At 44.1% G+C, this 19831-nt stretch overlaps 1 protein-coding gene across 1 annotated transcript in view; it reads left to right on the plus strand.

Annotated features, from left to right (window-relative positions):
* Positions 1-19831, plus strand: part of VPS13B (vacuolar protein sorting 13 homolog B) — a 327037-nt gene that overhangs the window by 138045 nt on the left and 169161 nt on the right. Inside the window, exons 20-23 of the mRNA XM_054167231.1 lie at positions 2216-2363; positions 7060-7187; positions 15128-15362; positions 17750-17970. Coding sequence (XP_054023206.1) covers positions 2216-2363; positions 7060-7187; positions 15128-15362; positions 17750-17970 — 732 coding nt within the window. The remainder of the gene's footprint in view (positions 1-2215; positions 2364-7059; positions 7188-15127; positions 15363-17749; positions 17971-19831) is intronic.

Raw genomic sequence — 19831 nt, forward strand, 5'->3', positions numbered from 1 at the left:
GTGTTGTGTCCAAAATTGCCAAATCTTGGCTCAACAGTTGCTGTCATGGGAAAGCTGCAGATGGCTTTGCCTTGTGAAAGGTTGTGTCAGATCAACTGCTCCAGTTTGGAAGTAAGTGAGGTTCTCCTTCCCCTGACTCTGCCCTGGTGAGGTCACACCTGGAATATTGCATCCAGTTGTGGGCTCCCCAGTTCAAGAGGGACCAGGGATCTACTGGAGAGAGTCCAGGGACAGCTACCAGGATGCTTGAGGGACTGGAGCACTGCCCTGTGAGGAGAAGCGGAGAGACCTGGGGCTGGTTAGTGTGGAGAAGAGAAGACAGAGGGGATTGAATAAATGTTTATACAGATCTGAGGGTTGAGGGTCAAGAGGGAGGGACAGGCTCTGCTCAATTGCACCCTGGGATAGGACAAGGGGCAATGGTTATAAATACAGCACAGGAGGTTCCACCTCAACATGAGGAGGAACTTCTTCACTGTGAGGAGCACTGGGGTTTTGCAGTGTCCTTCTCTGGAGACTTTCAAGACCCATCTGGATGCATTCCTGTGTGACCTGTGATAGATTCCGTGGTCCTGCTCTGGCAGGGGTGTTGGACTCGATGATCTCTTCCAACCCCTAACATCCTGTGATAGAAAGTGTCTGATGAGAATGTGCTAACCTTCAGGCCCTCTCTGCACACACGTGGAAGTCTATCTGCTGTAAAATGGTCTGTCCAAACCTGGTGACTTTCTCTTGTTGTTATGGCTAAAGGGCATCAAAGTGGTGTGTTCCTGCCTTCCAGAGTCACTTCTCAGTTCTTTAGAAGACAAAGCTGATGCCTGTATGCCGAGAGGAGAGTTCTGTTTGTCATTGACATGAGTGCTTCCCTGTGAACTTTGCATGCCAGGGTATATATCAGTGGGTTGTTTCACTGGAGCTAGGATTAAATAGCTGATTGTCTTTCTTATTTTAATTTGCTTCTCTAGTGGAAAATGGTGAAGGCGTTTGGAGGCCACCCTCTTTCAATTAAGTGATTTTTCAGCTAGTTTGGGGGTTTTGTGTGTGTGCACATGTTGCACCCTGCTTCCTTCAACGATCTGTTTTCTATTGGAGAACATTTACGAGCACGTTGCGCGCCTCACACGACTCTGTTCCCCGCAGAGGCTCCTGATGCAATGTGTGAGGTTTCTCATTACCCAGCTATATGGCTTACATTTTGGGTCCAATACCAACAAAATCAAATTACACAAAAACTGATTAAGATGCATGTAATCCTAATGTCTGATCTTCAGAACAAAAAAAGCCCTCTTGTCATCTTTAAATGATAACCCCCTGCAAAATCAGCAGTAGAGAGATTCTGCCTTTATCAGCTGGGGTGCAGCTATAGTTTGCTGGCAGCCAGTGCTACAGCAAAGTGTTAAAACGTACTGAAGAACTTCTTCCAGTCTAACCCTGCTCTGCCTCAGCTTCAAACCATTCCCCCTTGGCCTGTCTCTAGACACCCCCAGGAAAAGTCTCTCTGCAGCCTTCCTGGAGGATCCCTTCAGCTATTGGAAGGCAGTTCTAAGGTCCCCCTGGAGTCTTTTCTTCTCCAGGCTGGACACCCCCAGCTCCCTCAGCCTGTCCTCATAGCAGAGGTGCTCCAGCGCTTGGATCATCTTTGTGGCCCTCTTCTGGACTCACTCCAGCAGCTCTGTGTCCTTCTTCCACCAGGGACACCAGAACTGGAGGCAGGATTTGTAGCAGAGTCTCAACAGAACAGAGTCAGGGGGCAGAATCCCCTCTCTTGCTCTGCTGGCCCCGCTCCTCTGGCTGCAGCCCAGCACATGGGGAGCTTCTCTAGCCTGTCAAGTTCCTTCTGGATCCCTGCTCTCAAGTGAGTCCAGCACACCACACAGCTTGGTGTCACTGCCAAACTTGCTGGGGGTGCAGTTGATGGTGATCATCGAGATGTATTCAGGTTCATCTTGATTGGCTAACCCCCATGGTACATTAATAAATCAGATTTCTCTTTGTGGCTATCAGAAGCTTTTCTCCAGACTGATAGAACTCAAATAAGTGCATGCTTGAATGTAGCATTGCAGAACTTGTTTCCTAAAGATGACCTCCATTGTTTCAAGTTGTTTTCTACACTTGTAAAAATACACAGTTTAAGACATGCTTCTCATGACCATGTCATCATTCAGTGTGAAGATGCTTTGGTTCTGGGTGGTTTACAAGGCTCTTCTTTTCCTAGCAGCCTGCAGGAGGTGTTGCGCTCGGCGTGTCGGTAACTCGGAAGAAGGAGGATGAAGCATCGGTTGGCAGCGCCCCTCTGGCAAGGCAGCAATCAAACCAAGCCTCAGAGTATGCCAGCAGCCCTGTCAAAACAAAAACAGTAACAGGTATGATCCCTCAACTGAAATGAGCTGTCCTGCCTTTGCAGAGTCCCTCAGTAAAGTGTGTCCACCTCTGAACAGCAGCAGCTGTGTAAACCCTGTGCAGCTTGAGGGTGGCTGTAGCTGTACCTCTAACTTCTTAGAGGGACTTTGGTGATCTTCAGTGTTTGTCGTGCAGAAGCAGCTATTTGCATGAGCAATGTTCATTGCCCACTTACAAAAGCATCTAGTTTGCAGAAGTAGCTTTTCACTTGACTTTTGAAAATGAATGTTTCAGTCTGGTTCCTGCTCAGCTGGGGAACCACTTTGAATCTTCCCCATGAGTGTTACCTTCTCTGCAGTTACAATCACACCAGAGGTCTGCTGCAAGAAAATGTCCTCACTCAAAACTGTAACTGACAAAAATGTCAGCTTTGCTTTTCCTTGGGGTTTCCTCTGGGGGTGCAGAAGTGGGAAAACAAAATGATCAATTACAAGCTGGAGCGTGTCCAGAGAAGGGCAACAAAGTTGGTGAGGGGTTTGGAACACAAGCCCTATGAGGAGAGGCTGAGGGAGCTGGGGTTGCTTAGCCTGGAGAAGAGAAGACTCAGGGGTGACCTTATTGCTCTCTACAACTACCTGAAGGGAGGTTGTAGACAGGCAGAGGTTGGTCTCTTCTCCCAGGCAACCAGCACCAGAACAAGAGGACACAGTCTCAGGCTGCACCAGGGGAGGTTTAGGCTGGAAGTTAGGAGGAAGTTTTACACAGAGAGAGTGATTGCCCATTGGAATGGGCTGGCTGAGGAGGTGGTGGAGTCAGCATCACTGGAGGTGTTCAGGAGGAGACTTGACGGGGTGCTTGGTTGCATGGTTTAGTTGATTAGGTGGTGTTGGATGATAGGTTGGACTTGATGATCTTGAAGGTCTCTTCCAACCTGGTCTGTTCTATTCTATTCTATTCCTTTGCACATCTGTTTTTTTATTCTATTCTAAACAACATCCTCAAAGCAAAAGAAGGATTTCTGTGTATCTCAGCTTCTTTTTCATTTGAAGGCACTGTCAAGATGTGTTTTCAGTTGCTTACTACAACAGACATGGCTGCTAAAAGGTCAGGTTTGTGTCTAGTGGAGTGCTGCAGGGGTGGGTACTGTTCATCAGCAACCTGGATTGAGGGCACAGAGGGCAAGTTTGCTGATGACATCAGACTGTGGCTGACAGCCCCTCAGGCTGTGCTGCCATTCAGCCAGACCTGCACAGGCTGGAAGTTAGATAGGGAGAAATCGAATGAGATACAACAAGGACAAGGTAGAGTCTTTCAACTGGCAAAAAACAACTCCAGGGAGCAGGATAGGTTGGGGACTGACCTGTTGGAGAGCAGTGTAAGGGAAGGGGACCTGGGGGTGCTGGTGGACAGAAGGATGCTGATGAGCCAGCAATGTACCCTTGTGGCCAAGGCCATGTTTATGCCATTATACCCACAATATTCATGTTTTCAGACACTGCAGTTAAATTACTATCAGCTTTAGATTCCTGTATTTGATTTTGCCTATTTAGCATCTATTCAATTCCATTCCTCTTCCCAACCAAGCCACCAGCATGCATTTCATAGCAGGCATGACTAAACCATAATCATCCAGGTCATTGAGCAGAAACAGTGAGCTGCTAATTCAAAAGCTTCAGATAATCCACTGGTTTCTCACCAGCCAGACTTCTCTCACATTTGCCAGTTTTTTTGCATTCCAAGAGCTCATTTTAGCAGGAATCTACTTCAGCATTCTGGCTGGAGTTTAGGGGAGTTGGGGGGTGGGAACAAATCTGTAACTGCATCCAGTGTTGCTAAGTACAGGTCATGGGCTGCCACACTGTACCCAACAAAGTTCTTTGAAACTTCCATTAACACAGCATCAGCCTAGGGAAGACTCAGTGACTCAGCTGACTGAAATATGGTCTCACATTTTACAGCAGTTCCAGTTGTGCAGGATGGGACTGGAAAATGAGAGCAGCAACAGTTTGTGTTCATGTGCACTGGCTTCCTCAAAAATTCAACTTCCACAGCCTGAAGCAGCCCCCTCTCTGTGTTGGGTTTCTCCTTCTTCATTAGCAACTGTGTCATACAATCCTGTTTTCTATCTGTCCACTGCTGCCTGGCTTCAACACAGGGCTGATAACAGTGCCAGGAAATGTTCCTAGACGTTCAGTTCAGTAGTAGCTGAGTAGCAGAATTATTTTAGGAGATTAACCTCCATGCTGAGACAGATGGAGCTGATCCAGTCTACATGTCTCCTATAAAGCACCAGCCAAACACACACCATAGCCACACCAGGCCACTACAGTCTCTTAGCAGCTGTCATCTACTGATGGCCTTGTCTGTGGGGCTGGTGAGATATTGTCCTGTCCCAGCAGCCCTTCAGAGAAAACTCTGGGACTTACCAGTCCAGGAAAGAGATTAACAGGTAACTTCTTTTCTTTTCAGGAGTTACTTCTGTGCTTGTTTCTTCTTTCCGCTCTGGAGCAGTTCTTATTGTTTCTCTATTTTCTGTGCATTCTGGTTGAATCATTCTTTATCTGTCTATTGGGTTTGGAGCCTTTTCTTGTGTGTCCTTTGGTTGAGTATAGGGTACTCCACCAATGCTGCTGTCTATCATTCAGTTCCTGGAATCTGAAGCAGCTTTGCAGGTCTCAGCTGCCCATACATTGAGAGGAGCAAGAGCTGCTTGGACCAGCTAATTTTAATTCATGTGTAGTTGTTTCTGGCATTAGAGAGTTAATTCCCCTAATGAGAGAGAATTAGCAGAGTGTGCATTTCCCAGCAAAGAAAGCATGGGAGACTGGAACAAAACCTAGCTCTAGATTCTACTGTTCAGTGGAGGAGGAGGATGCTGTTCCTTGCTGATTGAGCTGTAGGATATACACTTTCACCCTGTATTTGTCTGTTCATCCTGAAGCACTCCTGTCTGTGAGGTTTCTCAGGAGCTCTGCATACCATTCTCACCCTTACCCATGCTTGTCTTCTGGAGTTCTCTGCTCCAGTAACTCTTCAGTATTTCTCAATGCTCAAGTTGTTCCTAATTGCCTTGTAATGTGTGTAGTGTAGGGCCTGACTGCACAGAGAAGATGGTGTGGATTCAGGTAGGGTAAGAAGTTAAAGCAGAACAGCTATTCCTCACCAAATGTCTTTGTTGCAACTGAATCCATTCATCATGTGGATGGAATGTTCACTGCATGGCATACAAGTGTCCACATGAGAAAATACTGTGAAATAGCTGCTCCCTGCTGCTTCCCCCTCCATAGGAGCACTTTACTTACTCGTCTCTCCAGCACAGCCAACAACAAACAATCCTGAAATGCTTTTTACATTCTCATGATCCAATTTCCATTCTTTATCATTCTAACAGATCCATAATTGGAGCCAGGAATATCTGAGAGGACTGATAAGGCTTCAGCCATAAAACATTTCTTCTACTCTCTTGACCACCTCTCTTTCTGAGTCGTGTGATCCTGTGTCAGTATTTTGAATGATCTGGAAAGAAAGAGAAACACTAACTTTATAAACTGATTGTCGAAGGATTTTGTCTAGAATATGGATCAGCTGATCTTTTCTAGCCTGGATGGGAGAAATACTACAAATTAATTCCTCAATGGCATTCAATTTGCATGTTCTTGGCAGGAGGTCACCTCTCAGATGTTTTCTTTTGAAAGCTTTGCATGTTTCCTTGCATGATCCAAACTGACTGAAGCCCCAGTGATGCACATCAAGGAGCATGTGCTTTGCTCACCTGACTTCAGTTGTAAGTTTGTATGCCACAGATTTCTCCTGGCTGTGTGATTGGGACATGTAAATTGTCACACTTGTGCTGCCTTCAATCTGGTTTAGAATGAAGCCCTAAAGACTTAGTAATTTAGTCCTGCAGTTCTGTCAGCCCTGCAAGATGTGGGCCAAAACTGGAATTGTTAAAGGAGCTGACAATAATGGGGTGGACAGCCCAAAACATGAGGAGGAGGAAGTTCTGTAAGAGATGACAGGAGGAACTCTGTACCACTCACAGAGTCTTTGATGCATTTGTAGTTACTACTTGATCTGCTCGCTAGCCCTCTTTTGACTTTCTGTTTGCTCCTATTCAATTAAATGCTTCTGTTCTCTAGTCTTTTAATATTGATGTTATTAAGTAACATCAGGAAATGTCTCTTTTTACTAGGAAGCATTGGATTTTGCTGAAATCTTTCAGACTTTAGCACCTTTGAGCTTGTTAAAGTAAGAAAGTGGTTTCATTTTTATGCCTTTTTAGAAGCATGCTCAAGTTTTTGAAGCCATGAATTCACAAGGGCTGGCTCTCATTACAAGCTTAGAAAACAAAAACCTTTTTTAGTTAGACTGGCAGCAATACCTGTGAAAACCTCTTGGATTGCTGCTCCATCACCAAGCAGGTTGTCACACTTTGAAAGCTCTTCCTTTGCTTACCTCAAGTACCCTTCATAGTATTTCCTTAGCAGTTTACGTTACAGAAGTCAAAGCATTTCACTTGTTGGCATTTCTCACCAGGCTGAACTGGCACAGTTGCACTGCCAGCTTTTAGGACCAGGAGTAGACACACTGTCACTACACCCACAGTGAGGGAAAAACCTCTTTGGCTATTTCAAACAAGTAATCTTTGCCTTTGCTCCCAGTCAGTATTGTGCTTCACTGCCGTTGCTTTGTGTAAGTGCGCTTTGTCATTTGCCTTAGAATCTCGTCCCCTGTCGCTGCCTGTGAAAACCATGCTGAACTCATCTGAAAGCTGCAGAAGTCCTGAAGAAAGAATGAAGGAATTTATTGGAGTAGTGTGGAATGCAGTCAAGCGCCTCACACTTCAGGTAAGATGAAAAGGAAGTGGAATCCAACTCCCCCACACCCCTTGTCCTTCCAAGCTTTATGGAACGTTTTATGCATTCTCCTGCTTTTTATTAGAGAATTTTTAAAGCAGCCCCAAGGTTTTATTGTCTTATTTCAGTAGTTTTCAAAGTCTTAAGAGAATGAAAAATCACATATAGATATTGGGGGCAAATTAAGCAAAGAATGCTTTGGGTTTTAGAATATTAGTTTTCAAAAGCACTTGGGGTTCAAAATATTGGAAGGCTTGAAAGTTTCAGTTCTGCCTGAGTGAGAACTTCAGGCTTGGGACTTCATTGCAGAAAATACTGACATTGAGGAGATGCTTTTGATTAACCTTGTTTAGTTTCCAGCCAGCTCTTGCATCATTGTTTCATGAGTATTTTGCTTGTTTGTCTTCATTCTTAATGTTGTCACTATTGGAGATTAAATGGCCAGATAAAGGGAGTCAGGAAAGAGCAGCTGTAGGCTGTTTGAGGGAAGCAGTGCATCTTTAGGTTGTGTCTGACTAGTACCTGGCCCAATGAGACCCCCTGTAGCAATGGGGCATACAGTCTGAGTCATAATCAAACCAAGAAAGTAATGATGAAAATGCAGAGCTGGAACATTTAATCAGGACAAAGATATTCTGCTCACACCTTTTTCAAGGCACACTTTGTTATGTGAACAACCAACAAAGTGAATTTGTGTCACTTTTAAGAGTGGTTAAGATCCTGAGTTACCAAACAGAAAATAAGAAGGCTATGTTCCAACTCGTGTTTTTTTGGGGGAGACTTAAAGCTGATGACAAGGAGAGGCACAGGTTTTCTCAGGAACTGGTAAATGTGCAACCACAAAACAAAAGGGCTGGAAAGGCCCTCAGAGATCATCTGCTCCAACCCCCCCCACCACAGGCAGGGACACCTCTCAGCTTGTCTTGGCTGCTCAAGGCTTCATCCAACCTGGTCTTGAACATCCCCAGGGAGGAGGCAGCCACAACCTCCCTGGGCAGCCTGTTCCAGAGTCTCAGCAGCCTCCTACTGAAGAACTTCTTCCTGAGGTCTGGTCTAACCCTGCTCTCCCTCAGCTTCTCAGCATTCCCCCTTGTCCTATGGCTGGACACTGTTGTAAGAAGTCCCTTCTTCTCTATTTCATCCTTGGTGAAATATATGCCTGGATCTTACCAGAAGGACATTCCCTCTTACCTGGGATGACTTCCAACAGACTCCAGGGAAACACTACAGAAAAAATCTGAGACCATGCTTCCAAACCAATATGCAGTAGTTCTCCTAGGGGAAACAGGTAGGCTTGCTGTTCTTTTTATCATTGCTAGGAGTTCCTCTGTCTATTTTTCAAGGCACAAATGCACATATATAGTTCTGGTTTTTTTCCCTTTAATAGCAGCCCAAATGGGAAGGCTGAACTTTGTGCAAGGCAATGGAGGATAAGATAAGGGCTGTGAAGGCAACAGAGGATAAGGTGAAGGCTGTGACTCTGTTTTTCAGTTCAAGCACAGTCACTTTTGCAGTCTGAGTTGTTCTTTTTGCCTGTGGTGGGGAGAGGGTCTGCCTTCAACCCTCCACAGGGATGTATTTATTAAACTCGTTATTCATTTTACTAAACACACAAAGACATTTCTATGCTAAGTTCCTGGAATTTTCTGTATTATCATTTGGCATGACAAAGGCAAATTTCTAGCCTATTCTAGCTGGTTAAATGGTGGAGCATTTATTTTTTTTCTAAAGCTATCCTGGTGTTCCTGGATCTTTTACTAACACAACTGGAGAACAGAAGAGCCTGCAGTTGTCTTCAGGTAGAACTTCATAGCTTAAAATCATCAAAGGATTATTCTTTTAGTGGAAGTTAGAGTAAGTAAATGTCTTTGGAACCAAAGGAACTGGAAAGTTTATTTTGGATCCAGAGCTGGTACTTAGCCCTAGTAGGACAGTACTGCACGAAGAGTTTGTGCGCTGGGGTTGTGCTGAGGTATTGGTGCTGAAGTGAAAAGACTTCAGACTTGAACTATAGAAGCTGGAAGGGGGTTTTATTTAGTTGGAGGGGTTTTATATGCAGCCTTGAAGCCCTTTTGGCAGCTACTCTGTGTAGGAGGGGAACAGTGACTTTTCACATGCTCTGCATACTGATAGCTGCTGAAGCCGTGGAGCAGTACAAACACAATTAGTTTTAATTGGTTGTTAATGCTGAATTCCAGTGAGAACAATGAAGGACCTGTATTAAAAGCAAATGAATTAATGAGTAATGCTGCAGTGAATGCCAACTAAGAGTGTAATTATTACTTAATGAAGCTTAGCCAGATATTCCACATGCCTTTAAGTATCCCTGAAATTATTTTTCTAAATGAGTCTGTTTCCTGAAATTATTGAAAATAATATTTTCTTTAAAGCATGGAACTTGAACAAAATTGCAGCCAAAGTGAAACTCTGATTGAAAGAACAGACATGTAAGGGTGGGATTTGCCAGAGGTTCTGTTCTTTCAACAGTGGACTTCATTCATGGGTCAGGAAGAGATCCTCTGACTTGTAAGTGGCAGTGCCAGCTCTCAGCAGTTACTCAGCAGTTCTGAGACAGGCTGATGGCTTCTGTTGGTTACTAACTGCAAACTGACACAAAAAGAACCAAAAGAGAGAGAGAGAAATTGGCCATAACTAAATAAAAGCTTTTTAAACTCAAGCTTTCTGAGAAAAAGCTAGGAGTGCTGCTGAGACTGTGTTCTGAGTAGTGAAAGAAAATGCAGCTGGCCCTTGTGGTACTCCTTTGTACAGGCAAAGGAGTACTTGTGGTACTCCTTTGTACTCCTGTGTGTACAGGCAGCCTGCTCTCTTAGTTCTCTTACTCAACACGCTCAGCTTTCTCGTTATGGCATTTTGGCTTCATTTAACTTCAAAACATGGCTCTCTGGCCTGCCTGTTTGCATTCTAACAAACAGTGTGTCTGGCTCATCTGCACATGATCTATGTTGGTAGGGCTGATTTGGATGTCAGAGGTTGAGGCATGGTCTCACAGTAATGACCACACCATAAGCTGTAGGTGAAAAGTGTAACCAGAGTTCTCTGCAATCTGGGGAGTCACTGTGATGGGATTTGATTATATTTGTACCTGAAAATCCCAGAACAACACCTTTCTGCCTTGCTTCCAAAATGATGATCAATGCAGAGAGAACACTTCCCAGGAGACACCTTGTGGGTCATCTGCAGTGCCTCTTACTGGTTTATGTGGCTATAAAATGTGGCTGAGGGAAAAGAATCGCCTCATGGTATCACTGTCAGGAATGGTTATAAACACTTGTGCCACCTGTCCCCCTTCATTGCACTTGTGCAAGACAAGCACAAAGCTGCAGAAGGCAGCAGAACATCTCCCTGTGAGCACAGGCTCAGGGAGCTGGGGCTCTTGAGCTTGGAGCAGAGAAGCCTGCGGGGTGCCCTTGTTCCTGTTGATGTGCAGGGCAGCGTCAGGAGGACAGAGCCAGGCTCTGCGCAGGGATGTCCGAGGACAGGACAAGGGAAGGGGTGCAAGCTGGAGCAGAGGAGGTGCCAGGGAACAGAAGGGAAAAGTTTATCCCTGTGAGGGTGCCAGAGCCCTGGAGCAGGTTGCCCAGAGAGGTTGTGGAGTCTCCTTGTCTAGAGACATCCAAAACCCAGCTGGATGTGTTCCTGTGTGACCTACCCTGGGTGCTCCGGCTCTGGCAGGGGGGTTGGACTGGATGATCTTTGGAGGTCCCTTCCAACCCCTACCCTTCTGTGGTTCTGTGACCTCTTGCTTTTGTAGCAACCACCCAAAAGAAATCAGGGGTTGGAAGGGACCTGCAGAGATCATCCAGTCCAACCCTGACATTCTGTGGTTCTGTGAGAACTATGGTGTCACTTCATTTGTTTCGTTCCCTCCCATCTACCCTCCTCAGCTAGGAAGACCAAATAATTCTGCAGTATATATTTCACTGATCTCTCCTTCCAGCAACATTCTCTTTTTATAGAATATGAATTAAAAATGCTCCCATTTATTCCCCTAACTTAATCCTTTCCTTTCTGTAGCACAGAGTCTTCAAGTCATTGCACCGTTCTAGGTTAGTAGAAGCTTAAAGCAACAAGTTTGCATAACTTTTTAAAAATAGAAGGGAAAATACTGCTGACTTCATTGGTTTATCATGTGTGTGTTACTTAGCATGGGTAGGCCTTGACATAACAGAAATGAAAATAGGGAGTGATTCTGTTTCAAGAATTTGTAATAATTCCATCTCTTTAACACATGAATGTGTTCAGTATTGGCACAGGAACACGTTGCTACCAAAACTGAAATAAGATCCCCGCAACAGCAAGGATGTTGCCATGGAAAAATGAAGTAACATTGAGTGCAGCTGTGAAGCATTAATGAATAGGATATTTTTTTAAAAGATCATTTGTGTTTGGTGTGGCTTGGAGGGTCCCAACCAGATGGTTTCCATGAACAGGATCTGACCCCCAGCTTGAGGACTTCTTACTGGCAGATTACTTCATTTTCTTTCCCTTGGATTGTCAGATCCTTCCATTAATACAAGATTTACTGCTGCAGATTTATATTTGGCTACATAAATCAGTCACATTTTACATTAAACTCACAATTTTGGGCGTACAGTTTAACAGTTATTTAAAAAGTGTAAAAAGATTTATGTGATAGCTTTAATATATGCCATTGATGGAGTTTAATTTCAAGAATTTGGATTACATCTATGTTAAAGCACTTTCTGATTGGTGAAGCAGTCTGTAGCACGCTTTCTCACCTCTGTCCAACATGTCGTTCCGTCATCCGAGAGGGACTCTTCCCTTTCTTCCCTGGAGCTTGTTAGCAGACAGAGAGATCACAGTATCACCGAGGTTGGAAGAGACCTCAAAGATCATCAAGTCCAACCTGTCACCCCAGATCTTCAGGTTCTGTCAGAGAAAGGTACACAAATTCCACTGAAGCTGATAGTTGTGTGGAAACAGAATCTGCATCTGAGAAGTTCAGCAGGTGCAAATTCCGTTTTGCACTCATTGGGCCCTTTTGTGATTGCAGTAATTGCTTGATTTGCCCTGAAATGTGGTGTTTTGCCCTGTGTTCAGGGCTGTGTTCAGGCTGCTGGCCTTTGAAATCCTCCAGTAACTATTTAAAAAACCCCCAACATTTACTCATATATCAACTTTAGATGAAGCCGAAATCAGCAAACCCTATCTGTTAGCTAAACTGTGATATTGCACAGAATCACAGAGCCACAGAGCAGTAGGAGTTGGAAGGGACCTCCAGAGATCACCCAGTCCAACCCCCCTGCCAGAGCCGGAGCACCCAGGGTAGGTCACACAGGAACACATCCAGCTGGGTTTTGGATGTCTCTAGACAAGGAGACTCCACAACCTCTCTGGGCAGCCTGCTCCGGGGCTCTGGCACCCTCACAGGGACAAACTTTTCCCTTCTGTTCCCTGTCACCTCCTCTGCTCCAGCTTGCACCCCTTCCCTTGTCCTGTCCTTGGATATCCCTGATACTGACCTCCACATCTTTATCTCCAACAATGAGGACACCCCTCAGGCTCCAAGTCCCAGCTCCCTGAGCCTGTGCTCACAGGGAGATGTTCCACTGACTCCAGCATCTTTGTGGCTCTGTGCTGGACTCTTTCAAGGGTGTGATACTGTCATGAATTGCCATCAAAATTCATGGTCCAGCTCCCATTCAGTTGTTTGAAGATGAATAGCAAAGAAGCTGCTTATGTAGAGGAGATTCCTCAGTAGTTTGAAGGAGCAGAAGTGTTGTGGTTCCATTTCAGTATTCTTGAGACAGCAAAGTAAAAGAAACCAAAGATTATCTAAAGGCCTTGTCTTGGGCAGAAAGCTGCACTGAAGTGTCAATTAGGTGTAAAACCTCTGCTAAGTATTGAGATCTCTTCTGAAAAGTACTTTGGAAAATACCTCCTGTAGATCCTGCTGCTGGTAATGTGATGAGGTGTGGGATCTCCCCACGCTGGTGGAGTTTGTGGATTATTATTGCCACATGGTTTGTGCATCCAGGCAGCATTTGATGTTCATCAGCACGGACAGACAGATGAGAATGGGTGGTTTGTTCTAAACTGTTTACTGGGCACAAGCACTGATAAAACAGAAGTGACACCGATCAGAATTCCTTTTGTCATCTTTTTATCATTATCCCACAATGGCTTGACCTGCAGCCTGGTGCTAATAGACCAGAAAACTATCTAATGTGTCCCTGTGAAAATCCCTGCACATTGACACAATGACTAATTTACCAGTGGAGGGGAAAAAAAAAGGAAAGCCAAAGCCAAATCTCTTACATCTGTAACAATACAGCCTTGCTTTTCATCCAGTCTAAATAAAGTATACTCTGCACCCTTGGATCAATAAACTACTTATCAAAGATGTAATTAAGTTCATTTTACAACTCAAAGGGTTCTAAAACTAGAAACAAACAGAGCCCTCATGGAACAATGTATTTATTTTTGCAGAATTCTACTGGAGATTTTTCTGCAGTGAATTCCTGTCAGGTTGTCTAAGCAAAAGGGCACAGAAAATGCTGAAGTAAAGATGAATATCTGGGTTCTCCCTGGGCTGGCATGGACCTTGCACTGCTGTGCTCTTGGTGGGACTGTGAGCCTTCAGGGGGAGGATGTGGAGCACAAACCTGGGTTATCAGTTTTAAGCTGTGATGTGTTTGGTGATGTCACATTGAAAGACTGTTACATAGGTTTACAGCAGACAAGTGTTCTTTTATCCCAGCTGCAAGTAGGATCTTGTCTCTGACATTTTGTACACCAGACCTTTCTAAACAACATGAAGAGACGACCTGAACTTGTGCTCACTTAGCCTGCACACTTGAGTGCACTGTTATTGGGACTGCCTGAGATCCAGATGCAGAATATCACTTGTAAGAGCTAGGGAAGACACAGTCTGCAGCTGGCACTACCTCTGAGTTAACAAGCCTTGCTAAGTCCAGGTGTTCTTGGTTTGGGCTCTCTCACCCCTGCTAGAAGGTCCTAAGGAAATGGCAGAATGGTCAGAAATGGTTCAGGGCAACAGCACTGCTTGCAAATAAAGAACACAAAAGTACTATTTCAGATGAAAACATATCATGCATTGCTCTGGTTTGCACTGCAAACAGGATAAATGATGCAGAAACCTTTTGAATTTTATTGATTTCTCCCTCCCTCTGTGTAAGCTTGTGCCTGTCCACTTGGTTTAAAGTCAGTTTTCCACTGAAGTTCATACTTCTCCTATTTGATCTGATGATTAACCTTTTTGCATAGCCCCATTGCTGTTCACTACTAAGTAGAGAGAGTTTTCCCTGAAACAGGTCTTTCTATAAAGGAACAACACACAAAGTGTTCATTCTGGAGGTTAGCTATTGCTAACAAAAGCTAAGGAGCTACAAAAAGAGGAGGATTTTCTCAGCCTTATTGTGAGAATATTTTCTGCCTCAATTGCACTTCTTGTGAAAAGTTGCTCAGGTTTACAGACCAAAATCCCACTTCTGCCCTCCCCTCCCTCACAGACTTGTCATTTGCAAGAAGAGATCATTTCCAACATTTTGTGTCATTGGCCTGTGATCCTCTGATCATCTTCCTGTGATCATCTTCCTGGGATCCTGTGATTATCTTTCTGTGATCCTCTGATCATCTTCCTGTGATCATCTTCCTGTGATCCTGTGATCATCTTCCTCTGATTCTGTGATCATCTTCTGTGATTCTGTGATCTTCTTTTTGTGATTATCTTTCTGTGATCCTGTGATTGTCTTTCTGTGATCATCTTCCTGTGATCTTTGCTCTTAATTCAACTGAAAGCAAAGACTACTTTAAATCAAGCGTAGTGGATGAGTGACTTGAGGTTTTGTACCAAGATGACTGCTCCACACTGTGGTAGGCAATGGTGATCTGTTTCTGACAAATGTCTCCTGGCTTTGTTTTCCCAGCTGGAAGTGCAGTCTTGCTGTGTGTTCCTCCCCAACGAGAGCCTGCTGTCCCCAAGCACCATCGTGTCTGGTGACATTCCTGGCACTGTGAGGAGCTGGTACCATGGGCAGGCCAGCATGCCTGGGACACTTGTTGTCTGCTTGCCCCAGATAAAGATCATGAGTGCTGGACACAAACACATGGAACCACTGCAGGAAATCCCCTTTGTGGTGCTGAGAGCCATCCTGGAAGAAGGTAATGTGATAAACTCAAAGAAAGGTTTCTCTTGAATTTGGATTTGTTACTGTTATGAAAATCACCTTTGATTTGGAGCACTTCTGATGTTGTGCTGCTTTTGTAGCAGTGTGTTTTGTGGTGTTGATGGCTACAAATGCTAACAGTAAGGTTTACCCTGTGGAGATCAAAGTGAAACTCATCATCAAAGAGCTGGTTGTGTGGTTATAGAATCAGAATGGCTCAGGTTGGAAGGGGCAGCAGAGGTGCAACTTTTCCCTTCGTTGGTTTTGGCATCCAAGTTGCTGTGTAACAGCCATGAACAGTCAGTTTGATGCAACAGGAGGTAGCAGTGAGTTGGGAATTCCAAGGTAGAATGAAGGCAGGTCAGGAAAAACTTCTTATGCCACCTTTGCTAGTAAACAAAACAGAAACAACCCCCCCAAACATACCCAAATACTAGCCAAACAAAAAAATATCTTGGCTACAACATTCAGAGTGGGCCTTAGGAAGAGGCTCTTTACTGAGCAGTGGTCAGTCCCTGGAACCAGTCCACGGGGAAGTGGTGACACGACTCTGTATCCTGAACCAACCCTAGGCAGCAGGGTAGGTTGTGCTGAGATTCAAAAATTCCCTTGGAGTAAATTAAAGCAAACCAGCACTGAACACCTGATGAGTTGGGTTTGTTAGAGCCAGTGGAAACTCTTGGTGATGGACCAGGGCAGAGGGAAAATGTTTCGGGGGAAAGAAAAAGGAAAGAGGAAGGAGGAAAGAGAAAAGGAGAGAGAGAAAAGAAAGAAAGATAGAGAAAGGGAGAGAGGAAGAGAAAAAGGAGGTGGAAGAGGACCCTTTTCTCCTCCCTGTGTCTACCTTAAACTCACAACAACAAAACCAAAATAGTAGATTATAATACTGGATGTCATACTAGAGATGCAGCAACTGGAAAGGGAAAAAAGAGAAAGAAAGAATGAAACAGGAGAAAGAAAGGTAGGTGTGTTTTTACCTAATAGCTTTCACTAGGAGGGATCTAATTTGCTAATCATAGTGACAGATAAAAGATAAATGTAACCAAAGTCTTTTGTTTGTTTTAAACTGCTGATGTAATTAAAACCATTTCTGAAGGGAAGAAGTCATTTGAATTTTGTCAAATCCAGATTTGTAGGAAAGATCCTAGTGAGGGAAAGGAATCCCCTTTGTTGTGCTAAAGCCTATGGTAAGGAATTTATTTGTGTGTGGCTTTGTGCTCTGGGAATAATGCCAAACAGAAGTTCTCACAATCTTGATATTTTTGCTTCCCTAATGGAGCTGTAGCCTTCTCCCATGCCAAAACTCCCCCTTAAACAGGCTGTTACCAAAAGGGTTTTCAAAGCTTTTGGGTCACTTTCTTTGTTTCTTCCCATCTAGATGTAAATAATTATGATGCACTTTTATTGGGTCAGTCTCTTAATTTGCATTCTGTCACTGTAGCAGACTTCAGGGTCAGACTGTTGTCCTTAAGGCATGCTTACCAGCCCTCTAAGATTGCATTTATTCAACATTGCTTTTCCTGGAAGCTGTTTTATTTTAGTTTAAATAATTCCTTCTTTTCTAAAGAAGAGGTAAGTAAAAGGCTTGCTTTCAAAAAGCTCTGTGCTCACCCATGTATTTTTCTTATTCCATGGAAAACCAGAAGAGAAGGGGAAGGCAGCATAGTTACACTGCCACTTGGGGATATTGCATCCTGCTCAGATACTTATTGACCCAGAGATGTCAACATGCTGTAAAAATAGCTGATACAACATCCCACAATCCACTCTTGCCATTTGTTTGCAGAGCTCTGATACTTTGCTGAGGTCATTGTCCTTTGCAGCAATACCAAAAGGAACGTTCTGAGCACAGGAGTTAAGAGTCAGAAACATCCCTTAGCTCAGTCATGCCAAGTAACATGCAAACAGAAATGCATTTATGGATGTGAGGAACCAGGGATTCTGTTGAACTTCTGTTCAGTAACAAATGCAACTCAATCACTTCCTAAAAAGGTATTAAACTCCATGATTGTCTTTGTAGTTCGAACCAATCAGATAGTAGGCCCATGTGGTTGTGTTCACTGAGGCTATCAAAACAGAGTCACATTCTCAGTGGGTTTTAATTCTTAAGAAGTTGTAAAGAATGGATTGCTGTGGTTTAGATTTCCAGGGGTGGAATGGAATGGGTGGGTGAATGATATTTGTGTGCTTTCAGGGTCAGTGTAATGGCTGTTGATTGCACTTGCTGATGGTGGTGAGATGGATAGATGATCTCTTAAGGCCCCTTCCAACCTAGGCCATTCTGTGATTGTAAAGGGGTTTAGCACAACACCTTGGAGGAACTAACAGCCTGATTTTCCTGATGCAATTGTTTAACTGTTTCCCCTTCTTGTTAACCATTAGGTGATGCTTTTCCATGGACTATCAGTCTGCATCATTTCAGTGTGTATACTCTCCTGGGACAGCAGATGACACTGAATTTGGTGGAGCCAATGGGCTGCACATCTACTTTAGCTGTTACTTCGCAGAAACTGCTTGCTTCAGGGCCAGAATCCAGACACTCATTTGTTGTCTGCCTCCACGTTGACCTTGAGTCCCTTGAAATAAAGTGCTCCAACCCCCAGGTGGGTAGATTTAATTGATTTATGAAAGAAAATCAAAAATAACTCAGCTTAAGTACAATTGTTCTGCACTTTGTTGAAGAGGGTTTCTTCTATTTTGGTTTTTTTTAACTGGGCCATCAAGATGAAGGTGCTCAGATGAGGATTCCCTTTGAAGCTCTCTCAAGTTTGGTAATTCAAACTCTTTCAGAATGTAATAGCCACAGTATAAATGCATCTTCTGGCTGGTGGAGTGAAATGAATTGCAGATGTACCATTAAATGCCATGCTGCTGTTCTGCTGTCACTGTGGATTCATAGATTGAAGTGGTTCAGTGTAATTTTGTACCATATTTTCAGAGAACTCACTTTTTTTTCCTAACATAAAATGCTTTTTAGACAAACAATGGTGTCCTTTAGTACAGGGAGGGGACAAAACCCAAACAAATGAATGTGTGTGAACTAAAGTTACCACTCCTAGCTCTATGTCAATCATATTACAAGTAGAGTGAAATGTTAAAATGAAGTTATGCTGTGGCCTATCAGACCAAATAGAGTCACAGAAACACCAAGGCAGAATCACCTAAGATCATTGAGTCCAACCATAACCCAACAACCATGACTGCTGAACTATGTCCTGAAGCACCACTCCTACAGCTTCTTGAATGCCTCCAGGGGTGGGGATTCCACCACCTCCCTAGGCAGCCTGTGCCAACCCCTCACCACTCTCTCACTAAAGATGTTTTTCCTCATGTCCAACCTAAACCTCCCCTGGCAGAACTCAAACCCATTTCCTCTCATCCTGTCACTGGTTACTTGGGAAAAGAGACCAACAGCAGCCTCACTCCAGTCTCCTTTCAGGGAGCTGGAGAGAGCAATGAGGTCTCCCCTCAGCCTTCTCTTCTCCAGACTAAACAACCCCAGCTCCCTCATCTACTCCTCATATGAGGCCCTCCAAACCCCTCATCAGCCTCATTGCTCTTCTCTGGGCACCATCCAGCCCTTCAATGTCTTTGCTATGCTGTGGTGCCCAGAACTCAATTCAGTACTCAAGCTGTGGCCTTACCAGCGCCAATCACTGCCCTACTCTTGCTGGACGCTGGTTTTGATCCAGCCCAATACTATTGTCTTAGAAGATGTCCTTGCACACCGTGATGGGCATTCATTTACTGTGTCCAAAAGGATGGAGACAAACTAACTGAGTCTGATGAAGGTTCCTGAGCTGTGTGTTCTCCCTTACACCTGCCTTCCTTGTCCTTTCTGCTTTACTTATGCAACAGGCAAAAAAACCCAAACCCCATCAGTCTTCTTTAACCAGATGTGCAGAAGAGAAGATGGAAAATGCAATGACATAAACAGCATTTGATAGTTATGAATTCAGGGCAGAGCTCCTATGAAATTTGAGTCTTCAGCATGTCAGGCTGTATTTTGTCTGTAGATGACAGCCTTCAAGTAGGTGATAGTCGGTGAACTTGTGAAATGGTAGCAAAGGTGAGGGGTTTTACTACAGGAGCGTTATGATTTAATGTGGAGCCATGTTCTGGTGATTGTAGCCATTTACAGTCCAGAGGTACTTCCAGTGTGCAGAATTGCCTGGTTATTGCCTTTTGTTGTAGTTTTCAGGTTTGTAGCAATGTGTTGGTTTTGAAATATGAAATGCTGTAACATACTGAACTGTACAGATATGCCAAGCAGCCAGTGGAGCCTTCCTGGGTCATGGGAGGTTTTACTGCATAGGGGGTCGAAGCAGTGAGAGGGGGGGAAAATGCTTAACAAATAATAGCTCTGTTAATCCCAGTTGGGTTTTCTTCTCCTGAATAGAGTGTACTAAAAATAATTATGCTAACTTGTGTTATAAAGAAGAGAGGCCTTACATTAGCTCTGGG

This window comes from Dryobates pubescens, chromosome 14 (genome assembly GCF_014839835.1).
Source record: "Dryobates pubescens isolate bDryPub1 chromosome 14, bDryPub1.pri, whole genome shotgun sequence".
Classification (NCBI taxonomy): domain Eukaryota; kingdom Metazoa; phylum Chordata; class Aves; order Piciformes; family Picidae; genus Dryobates; species Dryobates pubescens.